The sequence below is a fragment of the Cryptotermes secundus genome, unplaced genomic scaffold (genome assembly GCF_002891405.2).
Source record: "Cryptotermes secundus unplaced genomic scaffold, Csec_1.0 scaffold72, whole genome shotgun sequence".
Classification (NCBI taxonomy): domain Eukaryota; kingdom Metazoa; phylum Arthropoda; class Insecta; order Blattodea; family Kalotermitidae; genus Cryptotermes; species Cryptotermes secundus.
In genome coordinates this window covers 267,852-292,534 of record NW_019730103.1, presented here as the reverse complement: position 1 = coordinate 292,534, position 24,683 = coordinate 267,852, and the positions used below count along the sequence as shown (strand labels likewise).

At 39.6% G+C, this 24,683-nt stretch overlaps 1 protein-coding gene across 8 annotated transcripts in view; it reads right to left on the bottom strand.

The window, feature by feature from the left end:
• The window catches only part of LOC111865986 (afadin), a 211,199-nt gene that overhangs the window by 13,562 nt on the left and 172,954 nt on the right, over window positions 1–24,683 (bottom strand). For 7 of the 8 annotated variants that reach the window (XM_023854438.2, XM_023854437.2, XM_023854442.2 and 4 more), the window contains 8 exons: window positions 19,980–20,045; window positions 17,937–18,010; window positions 16,198–16,316; window positions 14,956–15,138; window positions 3,987–4,118; window positions 3,661–3,844; window positions 1,738–2,196; window positions 1,327–1,477 (listed from right to left, as the gene is read on the bottom strand). In XM_023854438.2, coding sequence (XP_023710206.1) covers window positions 1,327–1,477; window positions 1,738–2,196; window positions 3,661–3,844; window positions 3,987–4,118; window positions 14,956–15,138; window positions 16,198–16,316; window positions 17,937–18,010; window positions 19,980–20,045 — 1,368 coding nt within the window. The remainder of the gene's footprint in view (window positions 1–1,326; window positions 1,478–1,737; window positions 2,197–3,660; window positions 3,845–3,986; window positions 4,119–14,955; window positions 15,139–16,197; window positions 16,317–17,936; window positions 18,011–19,979; window positions 20,046–24,683) is intronic. The other variant, XM_023854441.2, reaches the window with a different exon arrangement.

The window sequence follows — 24,683 nt, the reverse complement described above, 5'->3', positions numbered from 1 at the left end:
GATCTGTCTCCGTCTTCAGGTGGGTAGGAAAGGATAAACCTACTCAGTTGGGCCCATTAGAAAGACCAAGACAGATCCAGTCTCCAAAACGTCGTGGTCTTTTGTCTTTTACATACCAGAGGATGGGTGAAGTCTAAAATAAGCCAAAAGAAGTACATGTTTATTTCTGCAAGTCACTTGCAAGCAAAGGTAGTCAACTTTACACTATTAATAACATCTTTATTGGTTTTCTGTGGAACTTCTTGAAAGGTATTAGCAGCCAAATTATCAAATGAACTCCGTAGTGCATAACCTCTGCAGACAGAATTATTTTTCTGAGGCAGACAAGGACAAGGGGGATATATGACTGAACAAGAGAAGAGTCAGAGAAAGATCTAAAGAGAGTAAGAAAGAAATTTATTCATGGTTCTCATTAATTACTACTGAAATGCCCAAAACTTAACAGTGGCTAATGTATTACATAAGCCTAAATCTTCAACCAGAACCAGAAAGTTCCATGTTCCATCTCTAGATCTGCTTGAAGGGAATAAGATGAACACACACACATATCATTCCACTAGTCATGTGTGGCTCTGTTGTATGGCTGGATCACAGATTCACAACTTTACCATCAGACCCCAAACAGCGTTGCGGGTTAGTGATCAGACACAGGCTTTGGGCTGATAAGTGAATCTGCTGAATACTTATTACTCTCAACTAAAGACAATTACAACATTTTCACCGTTCTTCACATTCTACAAATAACTGCATTACAATCTAAGCTGCAATATCTTCACATACTCGCTACTTGGTTATGGCCTCCAGCAACTGAGATTATCTCTGATGTTCTGTGCTTGACAGCTCCCGTCTGGGTTGGGACAGGTAAACTATTACTGGCCCTTACCAGCAAAGTCATTCCTGATTCTGGGTCCCACATGACTCAGGAGTGCACTTTTCTATTTTTCTGTCTCATGACTCTGGGAATCGTGCAACTGCTCTCTTCCTTACCCTGGCCTGGGTCAATTGCTGCTGGCCCTCACCAGCACAGTCATTCTTGGTCAAGAGCCTTGTAGGATGCACGACCATATTTTACTGCCTCATGACACTAGGGTCATGCAACTCTATCCACCATAGTTTTCTGTCTCCCGGGTTCTCCTTATTTAGCCTCAATGTGGAGTGATTAGGAAACACCACCCCTAACACTTCCTCTACTGCTGTGTGTGTGGAAGGAAGGAAGGAAGTGAAGAAGAAATAACAAGGAATTCCAAACAGGGAAATAGTGGCAGATTTTGTTAATGCAGAAACAACTGGTCCTCCACACTGTACATACATAATTTGACTACTTACTGTGCCATGTTGAGGGCTACCATACTGATCTTTCTGGGGAATATATGCCGAGGCTGGACGATCTCTTGTACCAGGACCTAAAGGACCTTCTGGTGGACGGTGCAGAGAAGACTGTGAACCTCGCAAACTTTTCTGCTGGTGTGTGGGACTCCTGCAAAACAATATGCAGCATTACAAGACAGGAGCACTACTAATATCTGCTACATACCTAAAACACACTTCCCTGCTGAAATCTCAAGGTCACAATATGCTACATTAAGAAGCAGTTTATGCAGCAAAACTGCACAAAGTAAAACTCTGATCTTAGATGAGGAACTGAAGCTCTTGTGATGAATGGTATGGGCTCACAGGTTGCAGCACTACTGTCTTTCAACCATTACTCTGAAAGGAGTCACTGTAAAAATTACACACCTGTCTTCATTTGCCTGTGGACTAGGCAGTTTCCCTCTGTTTGGGCTTGGTGGAGGGTAACCATTGTGTAGCTCATGATTCCTGTAGATACTCAAGTTCTGATAGAAACGCTCCCCTTCACAGCCCTGTTGACTCTGCATTTGGTTCTGCTGGTTCATCTGGTGCTGGTTCATCAAATTCTGACCATGGGGTGAATGCTGCTGCTGGTTATGTGACGGATACTGGGGAAGCATCTGTGGCGGATGGTGATTTGTGTGCAGTGGTGGATGCTGGGCTTGTGACGGATGTTGTGGATTTATCTGAGATGGGTGTGGATGTTGATTCATGTGATGTGGGTGGACTGTTGACTGCAGATGCGGGGAATGATGAATAGCTGGATTTGAAGACTGCCTTGATCCAAGGCCAGTTGGTGGTAAAGCCGATGTGGGGCTACGGGGGTCATTGAGATTTTGACTTGACCTATGAAAGAGGAAACGGACAATGAACGCACAACAGACGCTTAAATACTCAGGATTCTACTAACATTCATAAATTATTCTCCCCATTTCATAAGACTCTTGAAATAAATTCCTTCAGAATTATCTAATTTATATAACATAACATGAGATAAAACTGAATATTAAAAAACTGTGTGCAACTAGTTACCTTATTAATTACTTTGAAAAATGAAGCAATGTTTCTCATATCTAAAATTTTAAATAAACATGAAGTATCTACAGAATGAAACTGATTCTGTATATGAAAATGTTTGTATTAAAACATTTTCAAAAACTCTAATTAAGAACAACAGTTCACTGATAAATCTGAAGTTTGGAATTCATTAAATGATCATTCATCGCCTTCCATTTGTTCCTGTCCTTCTGCAGACATTCCTCGTCAATCTAATTTATTTCACCTATCAATGCATTTCAGGACTTAAACCACAGCCTCTCTCTCATTTCCTCCAGTTCTACTCCAGTTCACAAACAAACACAAACACACACATAAAAGACCCACTTGGGATAGCCTGGCAATTTCAGATCACAGCTCCTGGATACTGAAGTGATCTGTATGGACATTATCTACTAACTAAACCTCAGACGCAAGCATTAACAACACTCACAGAGAAGAATCAATAGTTAAACAAACCCTCACAACCAAACATGTAAAATAACATGCCAATATACATTAATGCTTAAAATGTGCTGCTATAATAACCTGCAATAACGTAATTTTGCAGCTATTTTAAGTCTGATTACCCAGCATCAAGGCAACAACAGCTGTGAATGAGTGGTCATACTTCTCTGTAGGTGGTTCCCTTAACTTATAATTCCAATCAGCAAACCATGCTTACGGAATTCTACATGACAAAATATGAACTAGTAAGTATCCCCAAAACATGATAGAGGTTCAGGAAAACTTTACAAAATGTCAGTGTACACCATGGAGCAAGTAACAGTTCAATTAAATAAATGGATGATACAAGTACTTGTTCCTAGACTACACTGTTGATGAAAGAAGCCAACAATTCCCGAATTTTGAAAATGTACTGAATAAACAGAACGATCTAATTAACATGAAACCAAAAAGATTAAAATTCCATAACAAAATTATTCAGCATCTGGCTTCATATTGTTTTACTGTTACCATATGAACACATAAAATTTTAACACAGAATTACAAATTACATAAAGAATAACAATATTTTCAGCACCATTATGAATTAATTACTGAATATAAGGACTAGGCTGTAAGCTGAAAAAGAAAGGAAATGGGATTCGACTCCTCACAGGCCAAGAGAGTTCCCGCTTCCCCACCCTGCGGTTCTACAGGCAGTAGGGGGCTCCTTTCCCAGGGGAAATGACTGGAGTATGAAGTCAACCTGTCATTTCAGTTAATAAATATAATGAGAAAACTAAAAACTCATAAAAAACCAGAACATACTTTGATCTAAGTCCTGTAGCACTGCCAGGTTGTGACTGGACTTCAAATGTCTTCTGAGGAATGCTATTTGTGGACGAGGTGCGGCTGTAACCAGGGTTGAATACCTCATGTTGCTTGCTACCTGGAGTAGAGCTCGGACCTGGTGCAGGTGAGGTGGGGCCATGCACAAGATCATTGTTTGCACCTGCAACAGGAGGTGCAATACCGATTGACAGCAGCTGCTCTGACAGATTACAACTTACAATTTACTTCCTCTATGAATAGTATCACAACATATCACAGAGGACTCGAGTCATGCAGTACAGGAAGGATAGTAACATACTTACTGTTTAGTGATGGAACCGATTTTGAACTTTGTATGGGTGTGTTGGGGGCTATGTTTCGTCTAGAATCTCCATTGTGATTCTGCTCACTTAGAAGTCTTGAAGGCAAATCTCTTTCACTCATACGACGAGACCCTGTACAGAGGCAGTAACCACAATAATAAGTAAACATTATGGGAAGGAAGACTACAACACGGATTGTTAATAACGAATCCAAACCTGTACAAATGCATAGGGCGACACTAATAACCTGTCAGCAGTCACACTTCTACGGCTTGTAGCAAGAATGTATAAAAATGGAACAATCAGACTCACCAAAACACATTTGCTTCATGAAATGAATTCCAGTACTACCAAGAGCAAAAGATTTTATGTATAAAATACAGGCTTCAAAAACTACAGCTCACTGTAAGAGAAATGTCTTTGTCATAATTTGAATATTCTTAAGTTAGTTATATACATGGCTTTTTTTGAGAAGAAAAATTTTTAAGATTGTGGTCTTCTGGAATAAGACACTGTGATTTTGTAGGCAGTTAACATTCTGAAGGAACCTGCTGCTCCAAATCCAAAATGGTGATATGATGAGATGTGGAAATCAAATGCTGATGATAACAAGTGTCATAATGCACAAGACCACAATATTAATTTTCACTGCCATAAAACTTTAATTTCATTGAAACATGATCTGCAGCAGTATGTGGCTTCAAAAGCAAGCAAGCAATCTGCATAAAATACTTTCACAACATGTACATTATTAGCTGCAGAAGTTCCTTGGAATCTGATACATATATAGGTATGACTCTCAGTCTCACATTTTGTTACACCCTGTTGTGTGAATATTTCTGTTCCTGTCAACACAACATCATTTCCAGCAGGTAGAGTTTGCTGTCTCAGCATGTGTACACCAGTTTTTAGTTATAATTATTCCACAATGTACTTAGCACAACTTTTCCATGTAAACCAAGTGGATTCACTGCTGTGTTATACACTACATATGCTACATACTATATACTGTATTATAAATGTAACGTGTTGATTTTATCTACAGGTTAACACTGTAGAACTTTGGTTCTATATTTAAATCTGGTGATCGACGTCCACTATCATGATTATTTTCTATTATATACATACAAATCAAAAGTAATTATTTTCAATAAAATTAAAATCACATCACAAACAAGGTAGCAGACCTGCTTTATTCATTATACTGTGATGTGCTTCCTGAAAGACGTCCATCACTAGTCAATACCTAGAAGTTCCTATGCAGCGTAGCCTAGAAAATCGTTGCCCTGGAAATGAAAGACTAACGGTGGGATATCCACCTTTGTAAACGATTTTTTTGAGGCAGACACATATTCCCGCATTCTATCGTAACAGTGGGCGGAATTAACCCTTCGACGAGGTATTCCCCTTTCAGTCCAAGTGCAAGATATAAGAGTTCTTACCCAACTAGAAGAGAAGAGTTCTGTTTAGCACGAATGAGTTTGTATTCAACAAGGGATCAAGGACAGTTGAGCTCCTAGCAGAGCAGAAGACACTTCACTGAGATCAGCAGTGCAAGTAATTGTAACAGTGAAGAGGAAACATCTGAAGGGCGCTGTAAGTTGAGAATACCTGTAAGTGTGAGTGCCAAAGAGATATCCAAAAGGGACAATGGCATGCCAAGGAATGATGGAGGCATGTCTGGAAGAAGAGAAGCTGACCTCAATGGACAAGAAACCTGAGACGGCACAACAATACGAGGTCCTTAAAGAAGACACCGAAATGATGCTGGTCGGAGGACCGAAGAAGAGGCGTAGGGGCTGGAAGTTAGTTGCAGAGTGGCGAGGAAAGCCAAAGAACGGACCCAGGGCAAGGATGGGTGTGAAAGAAATTGGCTGGCGCCCGCAGGGAGACGACATGGGAAAATTGTGGATCCCAGAAAACACTGGCCATGGCCAGCAGAGGGACGACCTGCCATACGAAAGTGGCACGGTGCAAGGAAAATGCAGTTGGGAAATTTTGGGCCAGGGACAATGTGGTACGAGGAGTCCCAAAAGAAGGGACACTTGGGAGTAGACATCAGCCGAAACCAGAATGCAAATGTGGAATTAAGGACCAATGCGGCAAGTGGCCGCTATACGATATCGGAGGGTGAATCTCAAGACAGACATCACCTCTGGCAAGAAGAGGAACGGCCTACAAGACTATGAAGAAGACCCTAGGGCTGCAAATCATGAAGAAAGCAACCGGGATGTTAGGCAGGTTGCGGAAGGCGAGAAACTCCACGCTGTGGAAGTATCAGCACCCTCCCTAACAAGGACTGCAGTTTGTGGAGGGGTTGACCCCTCGAAAACGAAAAAAGAGGTAGGAAACAGAGGAGAAGCTGCTAATATAGAAGCGTCAGCCTACCCAGCAAGAGTGAGAATGAGGAGAGAAAGGTAAAATTGTGGACGATGATGAGAATATGAAGTGACCAGACGTCTACCATGGAGCTGCTCGGGATGAGCACCCTTGAAGGAGGGGGCAGATGTAGCGCTCGGAAGATGAACACAAAAATTATGAAAGACAGGGGAAACATTGTTAGGCTGCTCAGGACGAACAACATTTAGGAGTGAGTATGTGTCAAGACTTTCATATCATCTACTTGAACTGAAACTTGTACAGCCTGTTAACCAAAATGCTTGCTTACCTTTAGCTGATGTTCCAAGTTTGGCTATTTGAAATAATAAGCTGCGAGTATGTAGAGAATATAATAGCCAACAATCTCTTATTTGTCAAGTTGATGTGGATTTTTCTAGGGCATTTTCTTTGGATATTACCCATTGTTTACAACAGGGATTTAAAACCACAGTCTACTAATCTATTTTGCATGGTGCACACACATTTTTAACCTATATTCCTTATTTTGAAAATATAAAATATAACATTATAAAAGGAGGCTTATGAGATCACCTTGCTGTCTGTGTATTGCCCCCTAATTCCTGAAAGCTGGAAGCTGTCCTGTTTTTATAACTATGGGATGGACCACAGAGAAAATGCTGCCAACAGTTCCTCTGTTATCAGCCTACTTCCCCTGTGTGCCTGTGTGTGTACGTGTATTGCGCTTACTGTTGCTAGGCAACGGCTTGGTAAACATGTTCCCACAACAATGACTACACATAACAATAGATGAATTGTTGGATTGCACTGTTTTCCATGTGATTCATGTCTTATCATGGTGATCAGTTTTTCTCAAAATTTCTGGTTGTGATCTTGTATTATCTTGTTCAATGACAGAAGCAGTATCCAAATTAAATACCTAATTTTAAGGAAATATCTAATAAATAATTTGATTAAAGGACACCACTGAGTACCATGCAAACCTGTTTCCAACAGACAGCAATTTGGTAGCATTTTTAATAAATAAAGGACATAACAGCATTTTCTGCTGACCAGCTGAGATTGGTGTGTGTGTGTGTGTGTGTGTGGAAGGGGTGGGAGCCATGCAAGCACAGAGCTACCCATTTCTTTAAGTCTTGGTATCACAAAGTCTTAGAACCCCTACTGTATGAGGTGGGTTACTCTATGGAACACCTGCACATTCAAAACCTTCAAGCAAACAAAGACAAGCTACAACCCTCTATTTTATCATCAAGATGGAGGGAACTGGTTCTTCTGAAATGGTAAACAGCTATCACAGCATATGACATGTCACATCCCAGAAGACAGTACCTTTAGAATTATTCTTTGTCATTGGGCATTCCCTGCTCCCAATCTTCTGTGTTTTACTTAAATATGGAGACACAGTCAATGTCCAAAATGCAGTAACGTTTTAGAATTTAAAATTGTAAAACTGAGACATTGGATAACATGCAAACAAATACCCTAACAGTGACAATACACAACTATCAACAAACTTTAGAAACACAAAACATGCTCTTTCAGATATAGGAAAGTCAGGTATTACAAATAAGTTACTGTAAAATATTTTGCAGCAGCCATTAAATTGCAGTATCACTACAGTCACGAACCTACAGTTCTGCTTTCATGTTCACATTACTGAATCTAATGTAACAGTAATTCTATTACTGTTTAACTAAGGATAAACTTATCTTTTAAAACCACAATAAATATATTGGCATTAATAATTAGGAGCTTTCGGCAACTGATCAGTCAACGCGCTTTTGCAACCATGGGTAAAAATGGCCCATAAGTAAGGGTTGGTGGTCTATTTAAATTAGGCATTCAAATAAATTCTATAATGGGAGGCTGTGTCTATTCATTCACACATCTCAAAGAATGAAACTCCATGCAACTGAAACAAATTTGGCAAGGAATCTCTGAAGTAAAAGTTGCCATGTAGATTTAATTTCAGTTCATGCTGGTTCCTAACAAACTGCGATTTACATAAGTACATCCACACAGTTTAAGTTATATTCTGCTAAATATACACTAAATCAGAAAGGGCCATGAATAAAAATTGACAAGCCCTGATAAAATACTTTACTGTCAGGAACAGATTTTCTGCATGACAGCAATTTCTAATTTTTATAAAATGCATTTGGGCATGACCTACGCATGCATTTTACACCCTTGTATTAATTAGTCCATGTACAGGTTCCAATTTCTCTTTGTAAAATATGGGTCAATAAATAATAGGAAGGACCTGAGCCCCCTATGATATCACATGCACATGAAAGTACATCGTCGTCGTCGTCGTCGTCATAATAATAATAATAATAATAGCAACAGCAACAACAATAATAATAATAATAGCAATAACAATAACAATAATAATAATAATAATAGCAATAACAACAACAATAATAATAATAGCAATAACAACNGGTTCCAATTTCTCTTTGTAAAATATGGGTCAATAAATAATAGGAAGGACCTGAGCCCCCTATGATATCACATGCACATGAAAGTACATCGTCGTCGTCGTCATAATAATAATAATAATGGTGCTCCAACTTTATATTTCAGTGCCATTCTCCAACACTCCCCATTTACTGCTTCCTTACTTAAGTTTTTGACTGAATAATCTGTTTCATTTAGTGTTCAATTTTTGTGATTCCAGCTTTATTACAACAAATTCCAGAAAATCTAACCAATTACAGGATAACAGAATCCAAATGCTGTCACGGATTGTAGTGCTGAAAACAATTATGAACTTCATCTGAATAGTGCGGCTTAAGCTCAGAGTTATTGGCGAAATTCCAAACAACAACACAAAATACTGACCCATTCACAGTATTTGCATTCTTATGAACCTCGCAGGTTCCCTTAATATGGTAAGTACTCTTCTGTGTTACCTAACTCATGATGCAATACAACAATGGTTACATTTGCTGATCTATGCAGTGGCATGCAATTTATAAGAATATTCCAACGTGTTGTTCACAATGCATAAATAAAAAGTGCAAGGCATTCCAATAATGTTGTTACAACACAGAACAATCACTTGAACACAGAATTACATGGCAATAAAAAACAAGAAAAAAAAATTTTATCAGTCAAACTGGACGGAGTTCGTAACCTTTTATGGTACTAGAACCTGTTATCACATGTACCATTACTCGCAACATTTTTGTATCAGAAGTTGGTGGTTCAGATCATACTGGATTCTTCAGCAGTGGTTATGACCGCAAAATGCGAGATGGAACAAATGATGGCATGCCTGCAAGCTGAAATACAAACCAGCCATGAAACCATGAAAGAAACGCTGGCCATACTCAGAACCAATCGAGAAGAGACAACGTCTTGCCAACTAATGATAGAGGCATGTCTGGACAGTAAGGAGCTAAATCCGGAAGCCATGGAAACCAAAGTGGAACACTGAGAGGTCCTACAGAAGAGGCCACAGTGACATCTTTGGGAACAATGAAAAAGCAGCACTAGGGCCGGCATCTAGCTGCAGGGTGACGCAGAGAGCCACAGGAACTGCCCTGAGAAAAATGTGGACCCTGAAAGAAGTTTGCTGCCACCTGCAGGAAGGTGTCCTGTCGTGCAGCAGTGGCACAGCGCCCGAGAAATGTCTTCAGGAAAATTCGGACCCAGGGATATTGTGGGCCGTGGTAAGAAGTGGCTGCAGCTGGTAGGAAGATGACCCACGGCGCAAGGGACAGCAGACGACCCAAATCAGGTATACATTTTCGAGAGGAATCTGCAACCGAGACTTCGAGGAGAAGCTACAACTCTGAAGCGAGAGGACAACCAGTGGGATCTACAGGAAGCGAGCACTAGGAATTTCCAGTGGGTTGTGAAAACTCAGGAATTGGACCTTGTGGAGGGGTTGACCCACTAGGAGCACTAGGGACCTTTGGACGATGGCAATAACCTGGACTAACTGAAACCTTAGAAGAGAACCGTTCGGGATGAGCTGGCGTTAAGGAGGGAACGGTGGTAGTGGTTGGAGAATTGTCGCTGCAAGAGAAGCTGAACCATAAGATCCCAAGAGCAGAAACCCTTGGAAGATAGGGGATGGTGATATACCGTTTGGCTATTCAAGACAAACAGCCTTAATGAGGGAGCAATGTAGCGGATTTGCTCAAAGCACTGCTAGGCAATGGCTTCATAAACATGTTCCAATGTACAACAATGGAAACTGTGTCTCAGTGGATGAATGTTATAGCTCGTCGCTAGGCAGCAGCCAGACCACCAATGGAAGGGCGAGATAGCAGTCATGTGATTTGTGTTTTCTGTGGTCTGTGCAGAGCCTATATAATGAGGATCTGTTGTAGCTTAGATTAGTTCAGTGCAGTTGAGAGTGCAAGGATGAGAATGGAGCACGTCCTCAGTGAACTGTGAAGATCAGATGAGTACAGATTGGCTCGTGGTAGCGTAGTTGGTTGGGGCACTATGCTACAAGCTGAAAGGTCACGGGTTCATATCCCGGTGAGGTCATTGCATTTTTTCAATTGACCTAATCCTTCCAGCCGCACTATGGCCCTGGGGTTGACTAAGCCTCTAACAGAATGAGTACCAGGAATTAAATAATTTTCCTAGGGAGTAAAGGGCCGTCAGCGTGTAAGGCTGACATCCTTACCGCCATCTTTGAGCTGACTGTGTAGATAATGTGGGACCCTCAACGTCTCACAACCCTATGGGCCTTCAGGGCCTGTTATAGGGAAAGCTTTACTTTTACAGATTAGAACAGAGAACTACAGTTAGTGAAGACAAAATAACAAGACAACTTCATAGTGATTTGAAGTTACAGTTCAGTATGAGATCCGTTGCTAGGAGACGACTAGTGAAGACAGAGAATTCTAGTGCATGTGCAACGGTGAACTGGAATGTGCGTTGAATAGCGACAGCAATATAATTGAGTGTGATTAAGAGAACTTGTACCCGAATTCCTTGAATTTCCTCTGCTGTTTCTTCATGAAGGCACAAAATGCTTTGCATTTGATTTCTCCATTTCCATAATGATCAGGAATGAATTTTTATAATGACGGAAATGAACAGATTGTGCAGATCCCATGTAACAAATTCAGTAACTTTAGGTCTCAGGTTTTTATGGCCGTCCACACTCATTGCAAAGCCTGCTGGGTACAGCACCATGCCAAAATGGAAAATATATATTTCAGAGGAACATGTTGTCTCCTTCTTCTGAGTCAAAATGAAGATGAAGGCAGAAAGTTCTTCTGAAGCATCAGTAAATGTATTACTTGCATGAAGAAAACTCAAAAATGAATTCCATAACTGTGATCGCAATGACATAAGAAAATACAGAGAAACTATCTCCAGTTCAATTCATAAGTCTCATAAAAATGTGATATAAAAGTCTAATATAAAACTGTTATGTTGAACTGGAAAATATTGTAACATGGCTAACTGTTGCTGGGTAACGGGAGGTGGAACGAGTTACCACGAAGACAGACGCTTGATAAACGGTCGGTTGCCAAGTTACGCAACAGTGGAAACGAGGTTACGCAACAGTCAGGAAAGCGGTGTTTCTCCGTGCCGTGCCAAGTAGAGCCGAGCCGAGCCAAAGCGCACTGGTTGCTACGCAGCAATAATCAACTCTTGGCAGCGTTGCACAGCAACGCCTGTAAACACGGCGTTTACGCAACAGTGAAGCGATGTGGGTGTTCCGCTGTCCAACTGAGGGTTTATAAGGGAGACCGGAATGCGTAAGGAGCAGAGTTAAGATGTAGCAGCCGCCAAAGACAGTTGAAGTCTAGCAGTTGCCGAGTTCAGTTGTAACGAGCGTGGACTGTGAAGCCAGAGAGAAGACAGTTGAAACGTAGAAGCAGTTGCGGAAAGAAGAATGGAACATGGGTTATACTGAAGATAGTGTGAAGAGATTTGTGAGTAGGGTTTGTAAAGAGTGTAACCCCGTAACAGTGTCATAATTAATTGTAGTTACGATTTGTAGGCTGTTAAATAAACCAATTAACAATCCAAACTGCATCTTCAGTAGCAAAACACGTTACAATATCAATATATATTGGTGACAAAGGCACGTTACCAATCCTCCAACTGCTCTAACAATAACCAGTCCTGAAGAAAAAGCAATTCCCTCAATGCCAGTTTCTTTAAACCTTTGCCAGTTACACTTAAAATATTTGTGTGCTGCAATCTGCCCAGCTCTTTTCCAAGTGCTGAAATTTCACACAAGAATTCCATACATTCTATGTTACAAAGAAGGTAGGACTGATATCCACCAGAAATTGCAAACGAATTAGTACAGCGACCCACACTACATCCAAAAGTTTTCCCAGCTTAGTGTAACTGGAATGACACTTTTGTAAAGGGTTATTCATGCCATGCTCATCTGTAAACATGCATGCAAATGCATAAAAAATTGCAGTTAATCAATTATACCCTAACAAAGTGAAAATGTGCTTTCAACTTTGTAAAGAAAATATGGATAATAAAATCAGGTGAAATTAATCTTCAATATAAAACGCTACATAAAGACGCACGAAAAATATGCTCAGCAAAGTAACATGGACACAAGAAGCATTCCAATAATTATTTCATTGCTTACACCTTGAGTGAGCTGAGAATCCATATCCGTTATGTGTTGGCTGTTTATTCATGCAGTTGGAACTGACCAATGGAGGCTCTGAATTCCTTCTCGCCCCATTCCCATCAGGAACAACACATAACCTGTCCTGGGAATATGCTGACAGCAGAATGTTGCTCTTACTCTTAGGACCATAGTCCATCAATTTGCAAAACTTCATTCGACTTGGTAACACTGCAATCTCAGACTTGAAACAAGATCCCAAATGATTCTCAGTTTCAGTACGAATATTTCTCTGTTGGTCCCATGACAGTTTAACACCATCTGAAAGTCCAGCTTTCAACATATTATCTTCACTTTTTGGCCGTTCAGCAACAAACAAAGGAAAGCTCTTGGAGTCACCAACACAAGGCACTGCCGATACAATACTGCCTTCACTTTTACTGTGGTTAACAGGCATACCACCTGAAGCAAGTATGATAAAAGCTCTATGCTTTACTCCAGTACAATGTAACTCACTTTCTTTTGAACGCATCTCAGTTAGAACTTGCACATTATCCTCACTTCTCGCATGCCCTGAGTAGAATGCATCTTCAAGCATTTGAGTTCCATTCTGGTTCTTAATCTGTGTTGAAACTTTCTTAAATTCCTTGTCCTCACTCTCTGTGTTATCTTGCAAGTTAAGTTCATCGCAGCTTTTGTAGTGATACCGCGCCCCCAAATCCTCATGGCTGTCTCCAAATAATAAGTGGTCCATGCTGTAACTGACAGATCCCAATCCAACAGCATACACATGGCTGCATAGACTGCTATTAGCACTGTGCAAGGGAGACAGTGGTGATGCCTGAGACCCTGGTTTTGGGCAATCCCACTTTCTTTCATTTTTCAGATACATTCTGGACACGTCAGGAAGAGATTTAAACACTCTTCCCCACTTAGCCGGCCCAGCTCTTCCTCCAAGGCCTTCCTTTCCACGAACCCTTATCAATCCACTGTCTCCAAGGCGGGAAAAATGTTTAGCTAAGGCGGCAACACGACCATATCCTAACCTAACTTCTTCAGGTGATTTCCAACATTTTGATTGCTTAACATCATTCTTACTATCATTTGATGGGTGTTCTAGAAGTGTACTAAGATCCAAATTAAGCACTGGCATCATTTGTTGCTCACAACTGCCATTATTCTCAATGTTCTCAATGTTTTCTAGTTTATCTTGCATCTCATAGGCACTGCCAGTGTTTAGATTTCCCAGTAAAACATCATCTATGTCCTTCATTTCTGCCATACTTTCATTCATCTTGAATGAATACTTTGTACAGAACTTTTGATCTGCAGTCTCATTTCTTCCATTCATCACCTTCAAGTGATGTGGGCTTGAAGAGTATTGACATTTGCTGTCTGTGTGACAGTTTGCAGATGGATCTGATGAGTCAGATGTTACTGTTGATGACTGAGAACAACACTGGTTCTTGCAACATGGTGATACTGAATCATCGTGGTCTTCACTTGACATAACGGATGATACCGAACTGTTCTCAGCTTCAAGAACAATCCCACAAGTGACACTGCTACATTTCATTTGTTCAGGCATCTCTGCATTAAAAGCAACATCAGTCTCCATGGGATTAACTCTATCTGACTGAACACTCTGCCCTTTCATAAATTTCCTGTGGAAGAATTTAGTCAATGCTGGATATTCCTGCTTCTCAGGACAGGGAACTTTTAATGTGGAACCTCTCTTATCATTTTTTGGAGTCACTGGTTCAGTATTTGTTTCTGCATTACAGAACTTACTGCCACTATTAACATCACTAATCTTACAAGTACCAATGACTTTCAGAACTGAGTGTTCGGAATGAGAGTGTGGTACTGTTACATTGTTGCCAGATCTGTCTGAACCTTCATTTAAATATGAGCTGGAACATTGCAAGCATTGAGAATGGTAGGGGGACTGCGAAGACTGAACAGGACCCACATGTACTGCAGAATAAATAGATGGGTTTTGAGGGTACAAACGTTCATTAGAGATCACACCTGATTGGCTGTTCCAGTCAACAAGTCTCTCTTGATAAGCACATGGATGTTGTTTGTTGATTGAAGCTGAAGAATGTAGGTTTGCTACAGACATGCTAGGTGGCAGTTGTCCTCCGATAGGTCTGATGTTGTAAGTTGGAGGAAGTAGTTCAGAGTTAGGGCGAGATCTTGTCAGATTTGGAGCTGTCAGAAAAGTTTTAGAGGAAATGTTAGTATAGAAAAATATTCAACAGAGTTACTGATATTAATAATAAAAGAGTGCCAGGATAGTTAATGTATGTGTAAGTTAAGGCACAGGGGCATGTAACTGATGTTTATATACACAACACATATCATTAATGTGGGTTACATAAAATAAACAGAACGTTTGTTTGGCAGCTTGCAATTATTAATAGAAGTGCCAACACATAAGCTTGACTGAAGAGATACACGAGATCTCTACATTAGCCCTGGATATCTCCTGGTGATCTGATAACATTTTGCAGGATTGTCAACTGTCCGAAATTATATGTCACAGCTGATTAAAGAATCACTGACATATTTTAGCCGAATTCTGGCTGATTTCCATATTAGCAATACTTCAATCACATGAAAAACTGTTTACATTCTTGCAAAGTGAATGTATTTCTATTTCCACTATAAAAATAATTTTTAAAACTGAAATTATGAAGTTATAAATTTAATTTATGGATGTTTTCAATGAAACTGACTGATTCTTTTCCTTTTGTCGGTTCTAGTAAATTATATCAAAGTGTATTACTTGGAGAAATTTTCAGCAACTTTCCCTATAAACGTTTGTTAAAGATTCAACATTCGGGTATCAATCAACTATATATTTCTGCATATTCTCCATGAAAAGAGTGTGAACATTAAGTTACAGCTAGCAAAAAAGGGATGTGGCCTCAATGAAAAACAAAAGGCATATTCTGAAAGGTCATCTGTGGACCACAGAAGTGTCGAATGCATGCAATCAAAAGCAGTGATATCAATGGCAATGTAAAGAGATAGAAATATCCAGGGAGCAGAATAAAGAGTGTAAATAAGCATGCATGTAAATATCCAAAGTTCTTTTACTGCAGAACTTGGATATGATGGGATCACTAACTTGTCAACCCATTCTCAGGTGATTTCAATCACAAAAGGTACTAAACAATAATTAATGACATTTGAATATCTGCAACTAGATCTACATTTCAATGTAAAGTTTCAAAATACAAAGGCAAGTCATATGGTTGGCCTTACCTCTTCCCATCACTGGTGAGGGCTGCTGAAGTAATGTTGCTAAGCCATGGTAAATAGCACCCTGCTTGGCAACCTCCAGCGTTGCTGTTGGACCAGTTCGAACGAGGTACTCAGCTGCCCTGCAAACAAGATAGCTACTATTTCTATCCTTGTTGCTACTGATGGCTGGTAACTAATTTAAACAAACAACAGACTTATGAAAATGATGTGACATATAAAATATTAAAGAACTCTAGAGAAGACAAATAGATCTGCCATAAGTCAGCCTCAAAAAGGTAAGTTCTTTGATTTCAAAGCAAAACCTAAAAGGTTTGTTGCATCTCCATATTACCTACATGTCTTGCATATATCCAAGTATAATGAACTTAACCTAACTCCATGAAGAATTCTTGAGCCCTGTTTCTTTCAGTATGCAAAACCCCAGGTTTTCCAAATAAGATGGTCTCTGCACTATTCATCTGTACCATTTGTTCTGCTACATGCCCTAACCCCTGTTGTCCTCACCGATTTGATCACCCTAATATTACGTGGTGAAGGGTGCAAACTATGAAGTTACTGATTACATTCTCAAATACCCTTAATCCACTAAGCCCTTATAAAAGAAAAAAGTAATGAAAATCTACTCTGTAACCACAAAGAGATGAAGCACCACATTCAACTCTTACAATGTGTAATGTGCTGCCTAGTCAGGGATCTCATACACCTCACAATAAATGAATATGGAACAAGGCTGCAATGATGATTTAAGAAGATTATAAAAAAAACCTGCTCCAGTGTCACACCACGGATATCTCGTGAAGTCACCTGGGTTGGAACCCAAATGCCAGCGGTGAGGAGCCAATGCCTAGCATGCTCACTACGGGAATGACATCATCAAATCAATACAGTCACATGTAATGTCTTCAAATTTTCACAGAACTTAGTGCATTTCTAGTTCCACGACTGGCCCACAGACCACAATTTCTTCATCGGTATGAAAAGTGGTGAATATGAAATGTTTGTCATGCCTGTCATGAAGGAAATAAATACAAAAAATCATCAGGATCAGACAGTGAATGGAAAATATACAAAGTGAAACTATGCTGGTTGCAAACCTGAGGTGCTTATGAACACAGTAACAATCAATGCTGCACAATAACCTTAACATCTGACAACCATCAGACCAGCTTCAAAACACATCTCACAGGGATCTTCTCTTTGCATTGTTTTAATACAATTTTTAGACAACATTTTAAAATCTTAAGTATATTTAGTATCATGCTGGATCCAGCAAATTGTAACTAGCAAAGAAAATGTTTTATTTTAGTGCTGCAGTTCATGTGTAGTCCATTAACATTTGTGTAATTCGTCAAGAATCACCAGAGGATGGCCTATCTAGGCTGACTGTGAACTGGTAAGCAAAAAACGTTTATGTGTGTGACAGCAACCCCTTCATTTGAATTTTTAACAATGCACTTCGTCTATGTTCAGCAGAAATCAAATCAAAGACCTGTAAGTGGTGACTAGAATAAGCAGTTTTACAGTTTCATTAAAAAATCGCTGTATCTGACATTCAAGATGAAACTGTTCATGTTCAAAATGTCCATTTCATTTACAATTTTCTACATGACGCCCACCAACAATTCACATTCACCATGATATTTACTAACATATTTTCAAAATAGCTTGTACTGTAAAGTGAAACAGGGGAACAAACTATATTAAATATATTAAATAGTACAAAGTAAATTATGACTTACTTTTCTTGTGTTATTCCAACTAAACTCTGTCCATCAACAGTCAACAACTGGTCACCTGCTTGTAACTGACCATCCTGATGAGAAAATAATAATCAATAAATAATTTAGATGAAGGAGCCGCACATAACAATAATATCTGTCATTCCAAGTTTAGGCAGGTGAACCTTACCGGCCTACACTGCAGACGAACACTATCCAAGGGATATTACGGTGCACCTAACTGTACTGATATTCATTTCTGATTTTAACACAAGAAAATCAAATAAATGGAAAAATTCTGGTATAAACTAATGTCCTCTGACCCTCCCCCCCATTATGTTAATATTTGTGCATACTACACACAGCATCTGATAATACCATTGACTACGATGCGACACAGTGTCACCTGACAGAAGTTTATAAACTTTTGGAGGAAGCAACCAGCAGCATGTCAATTGCTTGTTGCTTGGGTGGTTTACTCTTCAATCCTGAAAATGGAAGCAGTACATTCCTCCAAAAGCACAGTAAACTTCTACCAGACTACACAGAGACACAGCCCAGCATATAGTACACTTCATGGTCATCACTCTGAAAATCTCATATTTAACTTTTTTTTTTATATTTCTTTTCTAGGGTGGGCTCGCCCTGTTAACTATGAAAAGTATGATCTTGTGGGTTGTAATGCTCTGTAACCTGGTAGAAGTACACTGATATTCCTCTAAAACATTTGTGTTACAGCTCATAAACTCATTCTTTTCAAACAGGTCATGTATGAACAGATATGCACATATGTGGAACACTGCCTCCTTTTGAGAGGGTGTGAAGGGTAACATTTCTTTCAGAATTTCAACTCACCAGCATTCATTGCTCTAGTACTGATGAACACAATTAATCAAGGACTCTACTACGTACAGTAAATTCACCCAGTATTGTTTGAAATCAGATGATATACCTAACCAAATTACTACAGATAAAATTCGTTCAATGAGCGAGGAAGCCTGGCAAAAGCATACTGCGAACATAACATTTCTCACAGACTGCTGCTGTAATTCTCGACAACAGAATGAGTCATTGGGGCTGATAAAGGTGCGCTGTCAGATGGTCTGATTTTGTCACTGCAGTAAGGTGCATTAATAGTCAGTCTGTGTTAGAGGTGGCCATACAACAAGTGCCATTACATAGTGAAAAGGTGGGGGTGCGGTGTGCTGTAAGTATGCGGCGCATCACTGGCCCCTTATTTTTCACAAAACTGAACCCTGTTCGCTATGTTAATGATATACTGAATCCGTTCTTCAGTCAGCTGACTGCTGAGGAAAGACAATATGGGTATTTTCAGCAAGACAGCGCTACAGCACTTAGGCTAATGCAACCATGGTCGCAATATGGGAAGTGTCTGAAGACAGAATAACCAGCAGGGGACTGTGGCCTCTCAGATCGCCAGATCTCAGTTTTTGCGATTTTTATCACTGGGGAAATCTAAAGGGGAAAGTCTACAAGAATAATCCTCACAGCACTGAAGCTCTGTAGAATGAAATAACATGCATAATTGGTTCAATTACCATGGGCCAACTTCAGAATATGTCGCACAATATACTTATGCAATGCAAGGCATGTTTGCAAGCAGGAGGGGGTCACTTTCAGCACCTGCTATAAAGTACAGTAAGTTTGCATTATATTTTTGCAGTAATCTTATAAATGTGTGCATGTAGAGAAACTGATGTGAGGGAATCAGCGACACGACTGCACTCTCACTAGTGGGGAAGGGCACAGTAGTCGCAGTCATGGAGAAACGTTCCACCCACTGTATGCTAGCGAGAATGCGCGTGTTTATCAGCGCTATTGACTCATTCTGCTATCGGCAGATACAGCAGCAATCTGTGAGAAATGTTGTGTCCGCTCTACACTTCTGCTAGGTTTCCTCGATCATTGAACGTCCTGTATAACACAAAAGAGCACTACACTCACATAACCTTACTTCCACAGCTCTTACGTGAACTTCAGTATTTTTACAAATGTTAGAACTTCAGATGCATTGTGTTTAGTTTCATAACTAGTTCAACTTACTGCATCTGCTGCTCCTCCTTTCACCACAGACTTGATGTAAATACCCAAGCGGTCCTGTCCTGCACCCTGAAAATGCAACATATTCAATAAGTTACAACTCTGGCAAAACCATTCAAAATCTGCACTCCTGTTTCAATTCATGCAATTTCTGAACATATTCCTTCATCAAAAATTGTGTTCGCCCAAATTACAGTAATCCTTTGCAAACTGTAGGCTCTTCTCCCAGAAAACCAATACTGTGATAATGGGAAAATGGGGATTTGGGGAACCATGATCACTGTTGAAGAAAACAGTCTTCTGTGAACCCAAAAGTTCATTACCAAGTTCACAAGAGACCTCCACTGGTCCCTATCCTCAGCCAGATCAATCCAATCCATACCATCCCATTCTGCATTTTAATATTGTCCACCCACCTATGCCTTGGTCTTCGTAGTGGTCTCTTTCCTTCTAGCTTTCCCACCAATATCCTATATGCATTCTTCTTCTCCACCATTCGTTCTACATGCCCTGCTCACCTCATCCTCCTTGACATGGTCATTCTGATTATACTTGGAGAAGAGTATAAATTATGAAGCTCCTCATTATGTAGTTTTCTCCAACTTCCTGTCATTTCATCTCTCTTCCGTCCAAATATTCTCAACACCCTGTTCTCAAACACCTTCAGTCTATGTTCCTCCCTTAATGTCAGAGACCAAGTTTCACACCCATACAGAACCACAGGCAAAATTATAGTTCTGTGTATTCTAATTTTTGTTTTTGAACAGCAGCCGAGAAGACAGAAGGTTCTTGACTGAATGGTAGCAAGCATTACCTGAGTTCCATCTCTTAATTTCCTCTTGAATCACTCTTTCATTTGTTATCGTTGTTCCAAAATATCTGAACTGTGGAACATTTTCAAAACATCTGTTTCCTATCTTTATGTCATGATTTTGCCTGCATTTTGGTGATGAGACAGCAACATATACTTAGTTTTCTCCGTGTTTACTTCTAGACTAACCTCCTTACTTGCGTCAATTAACGTTGGAAATGACATTACATACACTTGAAATTTAAACTGCCAAAGCCACGGTTTGTGAAAGACTGCTTCTAAGTAAAATGGAACACTTTCACTCATAGTGTTTCCCAGAATAAGAAACTGAGCTCTAAAGTACAATCCCTTTTACATATTTTCTGAACATGAATTACATAATAAAAAGGTAAGATCTGAATTTGATAAATAAATGGGTAATGTTACTGTTGGACAGGCATCAATATCTAACTCAAAGCTCCTTCCATTTGCAAACTCATGTAAATTCATTATACATCAACACAGTTATAAGATGAAAATCACTCCTGCTACTCTTTACAGCTCATAGAGTCAATGTCAATGACTCAAAAATTACCATTAGCTCCTACACCAAACTGGTTCAGTCCAATATACATCCTCATAATTTTAATATTATCCTCCCTCCCACTGCTTAGTCCTCGTAGTGATCACATTCCTATAATTTTTGTCTGTGACATGTTCATATAAGTTAGTTTCACCTGCACAAAAATAAATAAACTCAAAGTATCCTCACAATTTTAATATTATCCTCCCTCCCACTGCTTGGTCCTCGTAGTGATCACATTCCTATGATTTTTGTCTGTGACATGTTCACATAAGTTAGTTTCACCTGCATGCAAATAAATAAACTCAAAGTATCCTCACAATTTTAATATTATCCTCCCTCCGACTGCTTGGTCCTCGTAATGATCACATTCCTATGATTTTTGTCTGTGACATGTTCACATAAGTTAGTTTCACCTGCATGCAAATAAATAAACTTAAAGAAGTCAATGTTTGTGTAGAGACATGTTTTTGAAATCGTTAATAGACCTGGTAGTATTGACTTGTGGGTGGATGAAATGTGAGACGGTATTCAAGCTTTCCATTGGGGAACTGGCTCCAGAGGTCAAGGGCATCAACATTATACTACAAAGATCCAGAGAACTGAACCTTATGGGATGTTGTGGAGGGGGTGGGGTGGAAACCAACTGCTATGTAACCTACAGAATTATGTATGTATAACATTTCATTGTATCTCCTCAGACTATTCTTACGCCCCAATTCTAACAAGTATTAAAATCATTCATCAATGGCATGGTAACTTTAAAGATTTTGTAGTACAGATTCTAAAGGTTAGTTACTACTCTTAAGAGTGCAAGAAAATTGCTCATGTAAAGGTGCAATGATTATCCACATCAGTACATCAAAATATTTGAGTATAAACCGCGTTTCTGTTTTCCATTTTCTTAAAAATAGTGCCTGAATAAAAAATCGCAAGTTTTTCAAAGACTGGTCATCATACAGGGCGCTGCACCAACTGGTAAATTTCATTCCCTGCTTACAGCTTTGCACGGCTGTCATGTTGGTACTGAACGTAACCGCTAAAGAAGAACAGGGCATCCACTGGCAGGATCTCCATACAGAATCCATAACTGAACATCTCTCTCTCTCTCTCTCTCCCAGAAGTCCACACATACACAAAATTTGTGACAGGAAGAAAAGGTGAATGAGGAAGTGGCTGAGGAAAATAAGGAGATGGAGGAGAAGAAGGTAATGATGATGATTATGACAGCAGAGGAATGACTCTTATCCAAGGAGAAGCACAACATTATACTACTAAAAGAACAGGTCATTAAAAGGTAAAGCTGTCCCTGTACTTAATTAGTTAAGCACTGTGGCATGAAGACATGGGAGTGATAATATAGCTTCACCTTTCTTGACCTCAGCATTAGATGTACGTGAGTGGTCAGCTTCACTGCCTGTCTTTACCCCCACCCCCCCCACCCTGGGGAAAGAACCCTCAGTACCAGTTGTACAGGAGGCTGGGTGAGCCCCAGATTTGTGGAGAAGATAAAAATCTTGCACTGGCAGGAATCGAACCTGAGGCATCCAGCCTGTCACTATACTGACTCCTCAATGGGTGATTTCCACGTGAAAATGTCTGTAATTTGTGTTTGTCCAGGCCAATCTCCATGTGCAGCCCATTGCAACCTCCACGATTTAATTACCCCAGTGATAACAGGAATAACTTCATTAATACTTCGGTGCTATATAACCTGATGAGCGGACATAAAAAGTTTCTTGCTCAAAGCTCTCAATAGGATATGACTCACACACAATGGCTTCAATACTGCATATCCAAACGTTACTATCTGTATATCGAAGCCTAAACATTAATTCCTAGGTTATACAATGCTTCTGCATCAACTGCAACAGGTCATGCAGTATCTCTTAAGATTTGTAGATATCACAGTATGGGAAATAATGAGAAAATGGAAGAGTACAAAGTACTATACAACCGCTTTCCTAGAAAGGATTATCAAAATCACACAAATTGCATGTATCCATTTATTGTGTACACAGAGAAAAAGGATAAGTGTCTTTGGTACGAAGCAATCTACAACTGCTAGGGACAGGGTAGCAATGACATCTGAAATAACTCCCAAATTAGTATTTCACTGTGTTCTGTGCCAATTTTATGTATTTATTACTGATTATGTAATGCTTTGATAAGTGTTAACAGCAGCTGCAGTTTCTCACGTGCAATTTGCCTTGCCAAATGCAGTTTATTTCTTCGGAATTATCTTTGAGATTGGTTAGCAATTGCTCTACTTGAAAAATACTTATCTGTTATGCCTGCGATTAATTGCAATTCCTTCCGTCGGTTAAAAAAATGTGGAAAAATGCGTTCTCATACAATTCCATTTCTAAAGTCCTCCAAAAGATGATAACTGAATTACATATACACATATCAGATAAAGCATTTATACATTAAGGCACACAACTGTTGCCTATAATTAATTCTGATTAATTAGAAACATATGGCAAATGACTGATTTCCTTTTCTTTCCGATATTTGATGTAACTTCTCTTAGAGAATGTAATAGCACGAAAATTCTCAGAGGCCTTACTAAGTAAACAGGGAATTTATGGTATGCTGTTTGCAGTGCTGAATCCGGTGATGCAATGGCACAGAACACAAAAGAAACTGTTCCCTGTCAAAAAGAGTTCATTCCCTTACTACTGTGCAAACAAAATAGCACTGAGAGTTCTCTGTGTGTGCGTTCCACTATTTACTGGCCTGCGAGGCAGTTTGAACAAAGAGGACATGTATGAGACAAATGTGCACAGGGATGTAAACACTTAGGTCTGCATGAACACAAAAGAGGTTATCACTAATAATGGGGACAACTGCACCAAGTCCTAGGGAAAACAAATTATCACAACAGACAATGAAATAATGCAATGTACTTTCTGCAAATGAATACTGCTCACAACGTAATGGGAATATGGATAATCTGAATGTTGCATGGTTCTCAGCAGCAGCATATTTGAACTTGGATGGTTATATTAGCAAAGAGAAGGTAAGGCTTGCATGATGCCGCTAACGTACTGCACCCAGAGACAAATAGTGTAGTATGCATTACCAACTGTCACAGTGTCTTCACTGATGGTACAACTTACTTCTGCTGTGTGCATCAGTCTACAAAGGAATAAACTTGCCCCTTTCTGGCAGGGATTCATCATGGCAATCAATAGGAGCTTGGTTTCAGGAAGATGGTCACACATCAGACAAGCAACGCTGTCTGACTGATTTTATCTGGACATATGTATATATAATCAAGTGTATATTTTAGATTTTTATATTTATATTGCTATATTACCATGTTGTTATG